Source organism: Talpa europaea (genome assembly GCF_964194135.1).
Source record: "Talpa europaea genome assembly, chromosome: 7".
In the NCBI taxonomy this organism is placed as follows: Eukaryota; Metazoa; Chordata; class Mammalia; order Eulipotyphla; family Talpidae; genus Talpa; species Talpa europaea.
The window spans coordinates 88,305,214-88,322,850 of record NC_140074.1 but is presented as its reverse complement, the minus strand read 5'-3'; the positions used below and the strand labels follow the sequence as shown (position 1 = coordinate 88,322,850).

General features: G+C 44.5%; 1 protein-coding gene across 1 annotated transcript in view; it reads left to right on the top strand.

The window, feature by feature from the left end:
• Positions 1-7,020, top strand: part of ITGAE (integrin subunit alpha E) — a gene marked incomplete at both ends in the record, with an annotated part of 84,410 nt that extends 77,390 nt beyond the window's left edge. The window contains 3 exons of the mRNA XM_084237890.1: positions 56-151; positions 5,597-5,707; positions 6,925-7,020. Coding sequence (XP_084094016.1) covers positions 56-151; positions 5,597-5,707; positions 6,925-7,020 — 303 coding nt within the window. The remainder of the gene's footprint in view (positions 1-55; positions 152-5,596; positions 5,708-6,924) is intronic.
• Positions 7,021-17,637: the final 10,617 nt, after the last annotated feature.

Below are 17,637 nucleotides of genomic sequence, written 5' to 3'. Positions count from 1 at the left end.
AACCATGAAGTCCGTGTCTAAAATATGTTTTCCCCTCCCCCCTTCATTTTTATAGTTACTAGCAGATATAACTGAACTGCAGATCCTTGGTGAAATATCTTTTGACAAAAACCTGTATGAGGAGCAGAATGGAAAGAACAACAGAACTACGGTAATCCCTGGCTGTTTCCTGGGGAGTGGCCTAGAAAACATGTACCTCACTTGTACTGCACTCTGCAGCCTTCTCTTCTTGTTGTTGGTCTTATCACCTCTGATCTTGACACTGCCACCAGACATTTCTGCCACCCTCTGTCACTTAGTTTCTGCCTCAGTTTTTCCATCTGAAGGGGAGCAGTTGTGTAAGAGGGCTAAGCTGAGGTAGCGGAAATAACTAGGGCTGGAATCAACAGCTATAAAGACTTGGATATGAAAATGTATTGCTTTTTTAAACATTTTCCTAAGTGAGAAATTCTATTTTTGTATACATTAGCTCTTTCTGGTCAGTAGTATCAGTGCTTGGTTCCAGTAGTTAACAGAGTATTCAGCAATGCATCATTCTTTTGTAAGTCTTAGACTAAGAATTCTTGAGATTTGCTTTGCAGAAGTATGACCCCTAAGTCAAGCTGATGTCTGTGATCTGTGTGCTGAATGCTCCTTTGTGTGCTGCCCTGACTTGTCTCTCTTCTTTTTTTAAAGGATTTATTTTAGTTATTTATGCATACAAGAACTGGGGTGTAGGCCAGAGGTGCAGGGGGTGAGAGGATTCACCAGAGACAGAGTGGGGAGCAGAACAGGCAGATCTACTGAAATACACTGCTGAGGGGAGCAGCGGGTGAGACAGAAGAGGTTTGCTGCACCATGTGGGTAGCTCCCTAGCCAGGATCAAACATGTGTTGCAGTGGCTGCTGATAGATTGGTAGTGCTGAGACTTAACCACTTGCGCCACCAGGGAGGCCCATTGTCATTCTTGTTGCTGACACCTAGCCGTGCAGCTGGCTTCAGAGATGGTCAGCTGTGAGCCCTTTGTTTAGGCGTGCTCCATTACCACTGGGAATGTCAGGAGAGCAAGACTGGATGCTAAATATTAGGTTCGCTGACCTCCTCCTTGGAGGAGGAGAAAAGAGCAGTTCTCTAGACATGTTAGAAATCACATTTCCTTTTATTTGTAACTATTTGGAAGAAATAGTTCTTCTATGGAAGAAATAGAAATGCCCTATTGCCCCACTGCCCAGGTTTTAAAAAATAGAAGTAATAGCAAGGAAATGTAGACCCTCCAGAAAGAGACCAAATGGGAAATAATGGTCACTTCACTCCCTCCTTCCCACAGCCCAACTCCCTCTCCCCAAAGGCAGTTACTCTTAACAGTTCTTACATGTACACTCTGAGATAATGTATTTATATATTTCCTCCTCTTAATGATTTCAGTAGCATCCACCCCCCCCCCAAATTTTCTTTTCTTTAAATTCAATACCCCAGGCAGAGTATTACCTAGTGCACTGACTTACAGTGAATCTGTGTGTATGAAACTGCAGTGTATCCAAGTGCATTTCAGCTGCAGGTAATGGAGGACGCCACTAATGGACCAGGCGGACCGTTGTTTACCTAGTGAGGAAGGCAGGCTTGGATTCCTAGGCTTCTTCCTTTGAATCTGTCTCTGCGGTCTTTGCGTTGGTGAGGCCTTCCCTTGCGGCAAGCACAAAGTTGCCACCTCTCCTAGAGCTCTATTTTCACATGGCACCATACAAAATAGGAAGCAAGAGATCAGTAGCAAAAAGACTTTTCTTCATGTCCTTCCCTTTTCAGGGAGGAACAAAACGTTTTCTTAAGAATCCCCAGCAGGGCCTCCCTGGTGGCGCAGGTGGTTGAGCGCCACACTGTGAAGCTGTCTAAAGCCTCTGCAGTGCAGGTCTGATCCCGGCCGGCGAGGGTCCCACATGGCGCTGCAGACCTTTCTTGTCTCGCCTGCTGCTCCCCTCAGCAGTGTATTTCGTCAGTCTGCCTGTTCTGCTCCCCACTCTACCTCTGGTGAATCCCCTCACCCTCCCGCTCATCTGGCCTGTACCCCAGTTCTTGAGTATAAATAATCTTAAAAAAAATCCCCAGTAGACATCTTACATCTTACTAGTAAGGACTGGATCTCATGGCAGTCAGTGGCAGAGGCAAGTAGCTTTATCATGATTCACTGAGAGTGGCCTTGATTCCTGAACAGAATCTAAGGGGAGATGGTTACTATGGGTCAGGCACTGTGTTGGTGGCTGCAAGCAGGAGTGCCCTGTGTCTTGCTTCTCCCTTCTCTACCAGGACAGCTTTGGGATACTTTAGGGGACCTATAGTTTTATTTATTTATTTATTTTTTTTAATAGAGGCATGTTTTATTTATTTGTTTGTTTTTGTTTATACAAGCACTGGGCACAGTCAGAAGCGCGGGAGGGTGAGAGAATTCACCAGAGCCAGAGCGGGGAGCAGAGCAGGCAGAAGGACCGAAGTACACTGCTGAGGGGAGCAGCGGGCGGCAGGAGAGGTCTGCGCGCCATGTGGGACCCTCCTCAGGTGGCCGGGGAGCAGCCGGGGATCAAACCGGCGCCGCAGAGGCCGCGGGCAGCTTCGCAACCCAACGCTCAACCGCTGAGCCACCAGGGAGGCCCGGGACCTATAGTTTTAGAAGAGAAAAAGGACGGGAGCATTTCTTCTGCTCAAATCTGACCTGCTGCACCACTGTCACCTCAGGACTTCCATCCTACACCCAGCCTCTCAAGCCTTTCCCCTGCTTCTCCACCTTCACTGGTCTGTAGAATGAAAGGGAAGCTCCCCTCCTCTTCTCTCCTTTTTGCTTCCTCCCTGTTCTCATTCCTATTAAGTTTGGCCGCAGATGAATTAAAGAGAGCCGGGCCTCCCTGGTGGCGCAAGGGGTGTCTTAACACAGCACTGTGAAGCTGTCTGCAGCCACTGTAGCACGAGTTCCATCCCTGGCCAGTGAGGTGACCCACATGGCACAGCAGACCTCTCCTGTCTCGCCCACTGCTCTCATCAGCAATGTATTTCAGTTGCTCCATCTGTTCTGTTCCGCACTCTGTCACTGGTGAGTCCTCTCCCCCCACCCCCCGCACCTCTGGCCTGTACCCCATTTCTTGTGTATGTAAATAAATCTTTTAAAAAATAGTGCCTCAGGAGGACAACCCTAGCTGTCTATTTAACTAGCTATGCTAACTTAATTGGAACAGGCCTCAAAGGTTAGTTTGTCCAGCCTTTCACCCCTTACAGATATTTTTTTTAAAACATGCCTGTTCTTAGGGCTTAAACATATGCTTGAAGGGAACTCAGTGTTCTGGGCAGGCAGAGGAGTCTGGATGGCGCTCTGGCCCTGCTTGAGTCCTGAGAACATGTTACGGCCTTCTGCTGGCCAGAGCTTGGGAAGGCTACATCGAGGCCTTCGTTGGGAAGAACATCCCCTGAGCTTTCCTCCTGAGTCCTGTCAGTGACAAGGGAGGCTCGGCTTTTGAAGTTGAGAGAGCCCTGGACAGCAAAACTGGACAGCTTCTAATGGAAGAGTTCTGCAAGCAAAAGACCTGGGGGCCATTTAGCATTTCTTATCATGTCTCTGAGGTAACATGTACTTCAGTCTGATGAAGAGCAGACCCAGTATCTTTGTCGTATATTTCCTGTGGGGAACAATGTATTACCAGACTCCAGGGGCTTGTGCAGGATCAAAAAGAGCTGCCAGATCAGTTGGAAAGGACTTGGCCATCATTTAAAATCGGCCATCATATTGACTGTGATGAGCTTGGGCTCAAGGGCATTGATGTCATAGCTGGATAGAGAATCTTGATTTTCTGTTTTTCAGTGTCCTTTAAAATCTAGAGACCTTCACTGCTTGGGACATTTATTAAACTGTCAGAAAATCTTTAACAGAAGGTCACAATCTCCTGACTTAGCGCTTCTAGGAAGAGAGACCAGAACAGTTTATAGAACTGAACTGTTTTGTGGTCATTGGAACATTTTATTGTGCTCTATTTTTTTAATTCTCTTTTTTCCCCAGTTTTCCTGCTCTTTATCTTTTGAGGATTCCATTGATCAACTCAGAGAGTCTTTCCTCAGCCGTGTCTAGTGCACCTGCGAGTCCATCAGAAACATCTTCACTTCATCTTCACTTCAGCGACTTTGTTGTTTCGCCTGTAGCATTTCTTTTTCTTTTTAAAAGACATTTATTTATGCATACAAGAACTGGGGTACAGGCCAGAGACAGAGTGGGGAACAGAACAGGCAGACTGACCAAAGTACATTGCTGAGGGGAGCAGCGGGCGAGACTGGAGAGGTCTGCTGTGCCATGTGGGTTGCTCCCTGGCCGGGCCTGCGATTGAACTCATGCTTCAGAGGCTGCGGACAGCTTCACAGTGTTGTGCTCAACCCATTGTGCTACCAGGGAGGGTCTTGATCACCAAACACAATGTGCCAGGTAGAAGGAGCTGCTGCACACCGACCTTAGGTCACGTGGTGGCGGGTGTGGGGGGGCGGGGGCGCAGTCTGTCCTCCTGTGATCAGCTCTCTCTTTCAGTGGGCCTGGGCCTCTGAACTGTGAACTTTACAACTCTTTCTAAGGTTTTCCCAACCCCCTTAGAGGGGACAGGAGAGCTAAAGTGGGCTCAATTTAGATACTCTCCTCCACCCCACCCCTACCCCAGTTAATCTGACTCTGATAATAACTCAGCAGATTAGGCTCTGGTAACTAATTTTGTTATGAAGAACGGAGTATCCTGGTGTATTTCAAAAATGATTCCCATTTGCCTCCCCTTGCTGGAAGCATGAGGGGGTTTTACTCTTGATATTTACTGTGGGAACTGGGTTGAGCTCTTGAAGGTAAATCTCACAAAGTGGTGGGGGCCCCTGTGACTGAGAGTTACCCACACTGAGCTCAGCAATTCTTCACTCACAGTCCAGGCTTCCCTGGCCCTGGAAAGCCGCTATCCCCTGTTCTCACCTGTCTGCCTTTCCAGGTTTGGGGGCAGTGGTTACTGGTGTCCGTCCCTCTCTGTGGATCCAGCAAGAATTGGGGACTTTTTAGTCTGTTCAGCTTTTTAAACAATTTATAAAAATTTATTTATACAAGCACTGGGTACAGTCAGAAGCGCGGGAGGGTGAGAGAATTCACCAGAGCCAGAGCGGGGAGCAGAACAGGCAGAAGGACTGAAGTACACTATGAGGGGAGCAGCGGGCGAGGGGAGCAGCGGGCAAGGGGAGCAGCAGGTGCGGTAGGAGAGGTCTGTGCACCATGTGGGACCCTCACCTGGTGGCCTGGGAGGGGATCTAACCGGCCACTGTGGAGGCTGCCGGTAGTGCTCAACCGCTGGGCCACCGCCACCGGAGGCCCAGTCTGTTCAGCTTTTTACTTAGCTCAGGTGGTGACTTCCAGCCTCCTTACATGCAGAGCCGGATGATGGAAGTCTCATCAGATAATTTTAGATGCTGTATCTAGAATGTTTAGCTTTTTGCTTTACTGTTACCAGTTTTGACCAATACACAGACTGTTGCCAAGTTCTCATATTTTGCTCCTTAAAATAATGTTTTTTCCCCTCATTTGCTTTACCTGACTTACTGGATGGCCTCTCTCTGTTTGTTCTAGATCACCGTCATCTTCCTGAAAAATGAGGTGTACCTTTCTTTGCCTCTCATCATTGGAAGCAGTGTTGGGGCCTTTCTGGTCTTGATTGTCATTATCATCATCCTGGTAAAGGTCAGTTCCTCTAGTGTTCATAAAGGGGAGAGGCCGGGCCCTGGTGGGGGCGCTGTGCTCCTGGGACAGCCAGCCCCTGAGGCGGCAGCTCCCCTGTCTTGTGGCCACCTTCCCCTCCCTTCAGCCACACAGTGCCTTCAGCCAGATGAGTAAGACAATTTCTGCTTGAAAATGCAAAAATCAGGCCTCCCTGGTGGAGCAGCGGTTGAGCGCTGGGTTGCGAAGCTGGCCGCAGCCTCTGCAGTGCCAGTTCAATCCCCGGCTGCTCCCCGGCGAGTCCTGCTGCCCGCTGCTCCCCTCAGCAGTGTACTTTGGTCCTTCTGTCTGCTCTGCTCCCCGCTCTGGCTCTGGTGAATTCTCTCACCCTCCCGCGCTTCTGACCCAGTGCTGGAAGAGAGGGAGGCAGGGAGGGAGGGAGGGAGGGAGGAAGGAAGGAAATGCAAAAATCTAATTAAAGTATTGGAGTACAGTGAGATTTTTCCTAAAACGCATCTGGTTGCTGTTCCTCTATTTAAATCCTTTCCTTTCCTTGCCCTGTTTTAGAATTCAAGCTCTGCAACTCCTTTACCCCATTCAGGATCCTCCACTCTCACCTCTCACCCCCTCTCCCTCTAATTCTTGCTTTTTTCTCCAAGCCATGTTGGGCTGTTCCCTGAGTAGGTCTGTGTCTCTGTGCTTGCAGCGAAGCTGTTCTCCTCCCCCAGCCGAATGCCCTTCTTTAGTTTCTCACCTTGTCCACATGCTTCCTTCCAGACTCCGCCAGAGATTCCTGAGGCCGCTGGCAGGAGTCATGTGCTTTCCTGTGAGCTGCCTTCTGGAAACCCTTCCAAAAGGCAGTCGTCACACAGTACTGCGCTGTTTCTCTTCCTAGTAGGTTGTGAGTTTCTTGCTGTAGGAGGCCCTCCTGCTTGATCTCTTTCTACCTTCAGCATAGTAAACTGAATACTTTCAATAAGTAAGATCTGGTACAGCTGAAACTACTTAGTTATGTGAAAAGGGTTGAAATGCTCTGGGGGTTCAGAGGAAGGCGGGACTTCTCACAGGGGAGTGGGCATTAGGGAAGACTTGGGGAAAGCCTGGATTATCTGGGAGCGACTCAGGAAGCGTGAGGAGCAAGGGAGTATAAGGGGCTATTTCAGCAACATCCAGATAAATGGTTTTCTAAAGCTGATGGTTATCTTCAGCCTGTAATTGGCTTTCCTATTCCTTTGTTTTAGTGTGGCTTTTTTAAAAGAAAATACCAACAAAAAAACTTGGAGAGCATAAGGAAGGCCCAGATGGAGTCAGAAAACCTGCTCACAAAGGAATACTAGGAGCCTCCCTGGTGGCGGAGGGGTTAAAGGCAGCGTCATCAAGCTATTCGAAGCCACTGCAGAAGCCACTGCAGCACGAGTTCATTTGATCCCCAGATGGCCAGGGAGCTACCCACATGGCACAGCAGACCTCTCCTGCCTCGCCCACTGCTCCACTCAGCTGTGTATTTCAGTACATCTGCCTGTTCTGCTCCCCACTTTGATGAATCCTCTCACCACCTGCACCTCTGGTTCTTGTATGCATAAATAAATAAATCTTAAAAATAAATAAATCTTAAAAAACAAGAAGGAGTACTATGGCCAGCTTCCTCAGCCCTGGTAAGAGAGCGTGACCCTGTCCTCAGACTTCAAGAGACTTGGTGGTTCATTGTCTGCTTTTTCCTGCAGGATGGTCTAGATTAGACTCTAACAGTTGTTTGTAGAATATTGTTTTTTAACCATATGTTGCCCCCAATATGTCTGTATTCTGCAAAAAATTAACTTGGTAGCCCTTTGGTGTGTGTAGGGGCAGGAAGGGAACAGAGCAGGATCTCTATGATCCGAGCAGACAGGTGAAGGAGGAGTCCTGGAGCCCTTGGTGGCTTTTTCAGGGTTTTATTGAGTTTACCAGGTACATGGCAGGGAGGGGGGCCGGGGGGCCAGGAGGCTGGCAGGCCTCCCAGCCCCCGCTGAGTCTGGCATTCTTGTTCTCTGCTGGTGCTGCTCTCATCCTGCTTCTCTGCTGTTCTCCTGGTCTGCTGTTCTCTTTCTCACTTCCTTCTTGTGGCTCCGTTCCCTGTCACGCTGCCCTTATAACCCCTTTCTCAGCCCAGGTGTGCCCACCCACGTGTGCCCAAACCCTACCCCAGGTGTTCACCGTCAGGCATACTTTTAATCTAATGGCGGGAGGGCAGAAAAGCCCGATAATTACTTACCTTACAGAGTTAATGTTAAACTGTTTTCTGTGCAGGAGCACCGTTAATATGCAAATATAACACAAGCTGACTTTCCCCCCCAAGGGGAGTTATATAGCATTTCCAGTCTTGTTTCCTTTGTATGCTTTTTTCCTTGCCATGTCTTTTAACGACTCTCAAAATAGTGTTCTGCAAAGTACTTCTGGGGACTGTGGTCAAATGCGATTCCTAGTTTGGTATTTGCAAGGTCCTAATGTTACAGTGATAAGAAAATACATTATTGAGCAGATGAATATAATAAAGATTCCAGCAGAACTTCCAGCCCAGGTGCAATGAACCTCCAATGCAGGTATCATTAGCAAGTTTGCTTTCTTTTTTTTTTTTTTTAAAGTGTATGAGGTTAATAAATTGTAAATATGTTTTTTTTTTTATTTATTTGTTTTGTTTATACAAGCACTGGGTACAGTCAGAAGCGCGGGAGGGTGAGAGAATTCACCAGAGCCATAGCTGGGGGCAGAACAGGCAGAAGGACCGAAGTACACTGCTGAGGGGAGCAGCGGGCGGCAGGAGAGGTCTGCGCGCCATGTGGGACCCTCCTCTGGGGGCCGGGGAGCAGCCGGGGATTGAACAGGCGCTGCTTGAACCGGCGCTGCAGAGGCCGCAGGCAGCTTCGCAACCCAGCGCTTAACCGCTGAGCCACCGGGGAGGCCCGCAAGTTTGCTTTCTTAGAGCGCTTTCCCTTTGAAGATTAATGGCCAGGGCCTCAGCATTCCTATCTAAATAAAGTCACATTTCAACAGGGTGGGGCAGCTGGCCAGGCTGGTCTATCTCTCCAAGGCTATACCCAAATGCCTGCATCTTTCCCCCTTTGCTTGCCCCCACCCCCCACCAGCCCACCCTTCTCTGGAGACTTTGCAGCAAATGGTTGTGCCTGCCGAAAACTGATGCTATCAATGTAAGATAGTTGTGTATAAAAGAAACCGTTTGTCTTTAAACAGGTGCTCACACCTTTCAGGGCTACCCAGGTCTGGGACCTCATGCATGAGTAATAAAGCTTCTCCTGACCTCACCATTCCTGAAGTACTGCTTGTTCTTCTCCTGCCTGGGTACAAGGCCAGAATTTCTACAACAACAGGGCAGGGAGAGGGGCATCCCAGAACCCCAAAATCTGCCTGCTCTAAATAGGGTCTGCCATGTGCCGCATCAAGACAAAACATATGAGACCTCAAATGGCAAGGAACTTTATACAATTAGCGTGCAATGCAGAAAAGACAGAACATAGTTTTCAAATCAAGCACCCACAGTTACCCATCCCCTCATGGGTAAAAGTCCACCCAAACAGGGTTGGTCCAAAGCAAGGCCCGAAAGCCTGCCACAGGTCTAAAGCACCTTCTGGTGGGGACCCATGGAAAAGGGTCAGAAACAACCAGACAAGTGTAAGGGCAGGACTGGACACAGCAGGTTTTCTGATCCAGCAGACCGGGTGAAGGAGGAGGCAGAGTCCTCAGTGGCTTTTGCAGGTCTTTTATTGGGATTTAGCCAGTACACGGCAGGCAGGGGTGCTGGGGGGCCGGGAGGCTGGCAGGCCTCCCAGCCCCCAACAAATCCGCACTCTCTCTCTCTCTCTCTCTATCTGGGCTCTCCAGCGTACTCTGCTTCTGCGGCTTCTTCTCTGCTTCTCTCTTGGCTTCTCTTTCGGCTTCTGCTGCTGCTGGCGTCCCCGTGACGCTGCCCTTAAAAACCCAGTCTCAGCCCAGGTGAATCCCATCTACCTATGCCCACACCCTATTCCAGGTGCCTGCCATCAGGCATGCATTCAGGACAAGGATCCATCATCTATCCTGATGGCGGGAGGGCAGAAAACCTGACATTTTTCCTTACCCTACAACAAGTCTGGGAGGAAAAGAGCAAAATCAAAATCAAGATAAAAACTGCCATTGTCACCTCCCCACGGGTGTCTCACCTGCATCTGTTTCAACCTGTCCAGGACCAAGGAACCAGCACAGTTTCTTCACATGTCTCTCTGCTCCTTGTGCCGCCTCCAGGTCTCCTTCTGGCTCTCCATCCTGCTTCCTTCCTTCCCCAGTCTCCTCTCCAGCTTCTTCTCCCTGCTCAGCTCCACCTTCCCTTGGGTGGGGCAGGGAACCTGGAACCTCCTCTTTTCCTGGGGACCACGCTGTTATACTAAGATGTGGCCTATTTAAAGTCAGTCCACAGGACACCCCCAGAACAAGTGTAAAATGTAGAGAAAAAGTGGTCACCAAAACAGGAACTAGGAAGGAGAGAAAACCAGGACTTTGTTCTGCTGTTTTTATTTCTCTTGTTTAAGTATGAACAAACCTATTCAATACACTGTGCCAGTCCTCACCTGGCTTCTTGCTTAGCAAATAGCTCAGGGAAACTTTTGTCCTTTAATAAATGTCACCAGGCCTCCCTGGTGGCCCTAGGGGTAAGACGCAACCTATGAAGCTAACGGCAGCCACTGCAGCACGAGTTCGATCCCTAGCCAGGGAGCTACCCACATGGCGCAGCAGACCTCTCCTGTTTTGCCCGCTGCTCCCTTCAGCAGTGTATTTCGGTCAGTCTGCCTGTTCTGTTCCCCACTCTGTCTCTGGTGAATCCTCTCACCCCCTACACCTCTGGCCTGTACCACAGCTCTTATATGCATAAATAAATAAATCTTAAAAAAAATGTTGTCACCATGGGAGAGCACTTGTTCACAGGGGGAGAAGAAACCTGCTTGGGAGTTGGGGGTACAGAGATGAAGGCCTAGTTACTGCCTAGCTTTGCTCTTAGTCTTTTTACATTTTTATGTTTCATGCATTACAAACTTGATCACATCTCCCTGCTCCTAAGAACAATTTTTGTTTTTGTGAATTATAAATGTCATTGCAAAAAATTAAGCAGTGAAGACATATATTGGGTTGTTGGAAAAGTCATGATGTATTTTTTCTAGCAAAAATGTGTCATGACTTTTCTGACAACCCAATATAATGTAGAAAGTAATCCTTGTGATCCTCTGGTCGTCTTTATCTATTTTTGATGTTTTCATTATTATTTCTTTTAAATTTTATTTTTTCCCTGAACATTATATGTGTATTAGGTGTTAATTAAGGAATTTAACCTGAGTATTTTATTTTCCAGAACGTAACTGATTTTTATAGCACCACCCACACTGTCCTTACCCACACTCTGTATTATTCCCACCATCCCCGTATCCCACCTGTATCACCAGGGCCTGAAGGCTTTAACCATTTCCCAGAACCCCCTGCAGTGGGCTTCTAGTTTTGGTTTTGCCAGTGATAGGCACTGGTATTGGACCAGAAGGTGGAATGATGGAAGAAGCGTTTCTTCCTGTGGCAGCTATGGGTCCAGGTTCCCTTGACAGTGTGGGCTTCACAGTGGTGGTGGCCCCTGCAAAGTTTAGGTGACACCAGCTCCGCAGTTTTCCTCCATAAATTTGAAACTTAACCTCTCTCTATTAAGTACTTTCTGCTTGAAATACCTAGAGTGGTTTCTGTTTACCTGATGACCTTAATTATTATTTCCAAATGAATAACAGTTGATCTCTAGACCATTCACTGAAATGTTCATGAATGATTTAAAATTTTGTTACCATTTATGAAATTCATATATGAATATATATAAATTCTGGAAATTTAGTTTTATTTTTAATATGTTTTTGTACCAGCAACACAATCTGAAGGAACTCATTTTTTAGCACTATGCAAATAACAACTCAAAAAAGCACAAAGGTATTAAAAATTGAGCCATGTCTCCCTATACCTTCCTTTCCAGCTCTGAGCTCTCTTTCCAAATGCAACCATGATTAGTAGTTTCTAATATATGCTTTAAAAATATTCTTATGCATATACCAGCATAAATTTAGAAAATATTTAAATGGTGTAGGAGTGTATATAGTGTTCTACACCTTGCTTTTTCATCTAAGAGACTTTAGATATTTTTCAGTAGCAACATCTACAGATCCACTCCATTCTTTTCAGCAGCTCCATAATATATGATGTTATATTTATTTTAACAAGTTCCTACAGGTGGATATTTAGGTTCTTTCCATTTATTTATTACAAAGAAAAGGTAGGACAAACATCTTTAAACATGTCCCTTGGTCTGTTTCCAAGCATATCGATGAGTAAGTTCCTAATACAACTATTGTCTTAAAGGTTATGTGCATTGATTATATTTTTTCAGTTAATGCTTGGTTTTAGTTTTTCAGATTCCCCAAAGAGACACATTGGGCTTTTTTTTTTATAATGAATTTTATTTTTATATTCCCCATACAATTGCAACCCCCTTATTTTGACCCCAATCCCTCCCCTCCCCACCCCCACCCCCCAGAGAGTGTCTCTGGTTCATAGTTTTTTGTTGATTTTGAGTTTCACTTTCTTATAGTTATTCATTTTCCTGGTCCCTTATTTAAGTTTTCTAGATTCCTGCTATGAGTGAGATCATCCGGTATTTTTTTTTTTTTTTTCTATCTGGCTTATTTCGCTGAGCATGATCCCTTCCAGCGCCATCCATGTTGCTGCAAATTGCATGTGTTTATCTTTTTTGAATGCTGAGTAATATTCCATGGTGTATATGTACCACATCTTCTTGATCCAGTCATCTATTTTTGGGCATTTGGGTTGTTTCCAAAGCTTAGCTATTGTAAACAGTGCTGCTATAAACATAGGGGTGCAGGTGCTCTTTGGAATTGATGTTTCTGGAGACACACTGGGCTTTAATTTAAATGAACAAGCCAAGGTGGATATTGTCTTCTCATTCAGAAATATATCTCCCCACGGACTGAGGTTTCGTTTTTTAAAAAAATCTATTTATGCATACAAGAGCTGGGGTACAGGCCAGAGGTGTGGGAGTGAGAGGATTCACCAGAGACTGTGGGAAACAGAACAGACAGATTGGCCAAAGTACACTGCTGAGGGCAGCAGCCGGTGAGTCAGGTGAGCTCTGCTGGGCCTTGTGGGTTGCTCCCTGGCCAGGAGGCCCCATGCTGCAGTGGCTGCGGACTGCTTCATAGGTTGCATCTTAACCTCTTGCACCACCAGGGAGGCCCCACTGACTGAGGTTTTTAAAAAAAACCCTACCGCAAGTTTTTATCATTTCCTTCAGAGTTCTTAATTTACAAAGGCGTTCTACACAACTCGTGAAAAATGTCTTTCCTTTGACTGATTCTTGAGTTTCTGTTTAGAACAATTGGTTATTTTGAATGTTCTTTGGCTTCCTGCTGAACTTTTTTGTTTTAAGTCAGCTTCATTTTATTTTTAATTCATAATGCCCATCTTCCCTATATAACTTGAAAGTAAAAATAATTATAATTTATGTGAGTGGGAATACAATATATAAAGTTGTAATTTGTGAAAATAGCAACAAAAGAGAGACAAATTAGTGTATTGGAGTAAAATTTTAAAGTAATATTGATGCTAATGTAGTATTAATTTAAAGTATTTTAGTATAAGTTTAACAAGTTAATTAAAATACTAAAGATAACCAGCAAAAATAATTAAAAGTTACAGAAATGATAATGAGAAATTAGTTAAAATAGTACACTAAAAATTGAGACATGAAGATGTCAGTATTGGGGAGATTTAGGACAAAAATATAATTTCAGGAAAAAAATACCATATTGTTTTGATTACTTTGACTTTGTCATCTTGTTTGAAGCCTGGGAGGGTGATAGTTTGGTTCTTTTTTGTTAAGATTGCTTTAGTTATTTGGGGACTTCTGGGGTTTCATATAAAATTCATTAATGTTTTTTCTATTTCTTTGCAGAATGTCATTGCAACATTGATAGGGATTGCAATGAAACTGTATATTGTTGTGGGTAAGATGGTCATTTTGACAATGTTAATTCTTCTGTCTACGAGCAGGCAATATCTTTCCATTTATTTATATCTTATTCATTTTATTTTAGCAATGTCTTTTAGTTTTCATTGTACAGGTCATTCACATCCTTTGTTTAGGCTTTTCCCAGGTATCTCTTCCTTTTGAAGCAATTGTAACTGGGATCATTTCCTTTTGTTGCTTCTGTCTAAAACATACTATTATTTATTGGTTTCATTTTTATTTGTAGTTTGGTTTTACTGATTACATTCTTTCAAGTTCATATTTTGCATATAGGAACACAGCCAGTTTTCATTTGATTGTCATCTGCCATTTTACCGTACTGATATACTGTTTCTAATAGTCTTTTTTTAGTAGTGTCTTTAATATGTCTATTTTCATGTCATCTGCAAATAGTGATAGCTTTATTAATGTAAATGCTTCCAAAAAACACTATTCTGATAACAAAAGCATAGGACATCACACACACACAAAATCCCTGATGAACACAAATGCAAAAATCCTCAATAAAAATGTAGAAACAAAATTCAACAATATATTAAAAGATAATACATCATGACCACTTGGGATTTATTTCAGGAACAAAAGGATATTTCAACATCAATAAATTGACTTATGTCTTTCCCACAACAATGAAAAGAAATATAAAAATCATATGATCATGTCAATACATGCAGAGAAAGCATTTGATAAGATTAAATATCCACTTCTGATTAAAAAAAACCTCAAAAATGGGGAGAGAAGTAACATACATAAACACAATAAAGGTTAATATAACAAATTAACAACTAACATCATACTAAGTGGTGAGTAATTTCTCTAAGATCAGGTACAAGGCAAGATGTATGCTTTCACCACACCTATTCAACATAGTTTTGCAAGTACCAGCTAGAGCAATTAATCAAGAGAGAGATTTTTAAAAAGATGTCTTTTTTTTTTTTAAATAGCTTTTGAGGGGGCCTCCCTGGTGGTGCAAGGGGTTAAGTCTCAGCACTTTGAAGCTATCCAGTTACTGCAGCAACAGTTAGATCCCCCACGAGGGAGCTACCCACATGGCTCAGCAGACCCCCTCCTGTCTTGCCCACTGTTCCCCTCAGCAGTGTATTTCAGTAGATCTGCCTGTTCTGTTCCCCACTCTGTCTCTGGTGAGTCTTCTCACCCTCTGCACCTCTGGCCTACACCCCAGTTATTCTATGCATAAATAAATATTTTTAAAAATGAATAAAATAGCTTTTTAGTTAAATCCTATATGCAAATAATGATGATTTGGAATCCTGCTGACATTTATGCTTTTTTCTCCACCCTTACTTCTCTGACTAGGACTTTGGTGCTCAGAGAAGTCTGTGCATGACTTTGATGGGACTGCTTTGCATGGCTTCCACTCCTGCCCCTCAGCCTGCCCCTGCCTTCAATCTCAGCTGCTCTGTATCTGGGCACTTTCTGGGGCTTGGCTGGGGAAACCCATCCACTTCTGGAGCCCTGCATTTTGCCCGTGTTAAATCTCTCTGGCATGATCAGCTTTCCTATCATTCTGATTCCATCTGCTTCATTTCTTTTGGGACTTTCTTTAAATCCCCCCCCACCCTTTATTATACTGTTCTCTGAACCAGTGCCGCTACAGGCCTTCTTCTCTCCCCACCCCCATTTATATTTCTTGGGCAGTTTCAGTGGGATTTGCCTTTGAAGGAAAAGAAAGAGGTAAGGGTATTTACATATTTCCCTGTTGTCGGACTTAGGAGTTGTGTCCAGGTTTTCAGTTATGTAGATGACTCGCAGCCCTATTTTTATACTTTCTTATTGTAAATAAGACATAAATAAATTATATTTATTTAGGCTACTGTCAAGTTTTCTATTTCCCATCTGTGAGCTGTTGACTGGGTTGATCTGACAGTTAGGCCAGTGCAGCCGTAGACTACAAAAGGGACAGTCTGAGGGGGAGAGGAGACTGCAACTGAGACATGGTTAGATGAGCAAATTCATGCACTGTGGCTTGGGCCAAGACCTTGTCTTTCTTCTTCTTTTTTTTTTTTTTTTTTTACATGTGAGAGTCTCAGTTACTCCTCCACAGGACTTTATTATTTTTAATATTTTCTTTTATATAATTCTTACGTCATTTTTCATCTTTGCACAATGTATACATTTTCATTTTGGTTATATTCCTTATACAATTGCACCCCCCCTTATTTTGACTCCAGTTCTTCCTCTCCTTGCCTTTCTCGGGCCAAGCCTTTCCTGTTTCCTTCTCACCCTCCTCTGGCTGGGAGCAGGAAGTACCAAAGTGTAGATTCAATGACAGTGGGTCATGTTGTGGGGCTACTGTCCCAGCCAGAAAAGGACTAATGGGCCAGCTGGGCTCTGGCATGGAGAGAAGTTTTGCCCCTTGGGGTTTCTCTGTTTTCATTTCCCCTGTTACAGACCACTCAGTAATATCTGAACTTTGGATTTGGTTGTTGGAGGCATGGAATCGAGCAGTTGTGAAAGCCTGAATTTGTCAAACCATTTGGACCTGATGAGATTTTGAGAAAGGGGAGTTTCATGTGATGGAACCCGGCAGTCTTAATCTGCACTGGTGTATTGCTCTAGGCATCTCTCTGGTACCCTTACAAGGAAGAGTATTTGGTTAAGATCAAGATTCAGGTATTTGTGGGCCTCTTAGCCATAATTACAACCTTGTAATAGTGTCAAAATTTTACGGTAAGTCTCAGAACAGATTTAGTCAAGGGAATGTAGGGAAATGTTTAATCACTTCAGGAAGGGCAGTTGTATTCAGTTCAAGAGGTAGCGCAACATAGCTAAATAGACAATAGCTAACCATCAGCATGTTTTAAATACAAAAAAGTTTGCAAAGAACCAATTATATTGAAGTAAAGGCATACCTCACTTTATTGTTCAGTTTCCTTGGCCTACCTGCTATTTACTTTATTGCTCTAGACAGATACTGCACTTTTTACAAAGTCACCCTGTGTTCAGCAATTCTGAGGGCACCATTTTCCAACAGCTCTGATGATGGTAGCATTTTTAGCAATAAAGTATTTTTTAATTAAGGTATGTACATTTTAAAAAGACAGCCCTGTTGCATGCATAATAGACTATATAGCATATGTAAACATATGCATATATTTTATAAGCACTGGGAAACCAAAAATGCACGTGACTCACTTTATTGCAATGTTTGCTTTATTGCAGTGGTCTGGAATCCCACCCATAAAGTCTCCAAGGTGTGCCTGTAATGATCAGACTTTTTTTACATGTATGCTCTGGAAATACATGTGCTTCTTTATTAATGCATTAAACCAGCATTCTGATAACTACATCACTTCTCCTAAAGTAGTGATGAGCTTTAAATGTCATTCACATAGCCACGATAGCTGTGATGTGATGGAAAAATCTGTCCTTTCTATTGATACAGGCACTTTTTTTTTAAAGATTTATTTATTTATGCATACAAGAGCTGGGGTACAGGCCAGAGATGCGGGGTGGGGGGTGAGAGGATCCACCAGCGACAGAGCGGGGGAACAGAACAGGCAGATTGACTGAAATACACTGCTGAGGGGAGCAGCGGGCGAGACAGGAGAGGTCTGCTGTGCCATGTAGGTTGCTCCCTGGCCAGCCGGGGATTGAACTCGTGCTACAGAGGCTGCAAATTGCTTCATAGTGCAGTGCTTAACCCCTTGTGCCACCAGGAAGGCCTGCTACAGGCACTTTCTAAGGCACAGGTACTGCTAGTACTATGGTGGTTGTCCACGTTCATAATTGAAAGAAATGTTGAATTTTGCTAGATGCAAAATTTTTTCCATCTAACTTCACAGACCTCTGACTCTATATGCTCTGATCCATCTAATAAATTCATTTGTCTTGCCCT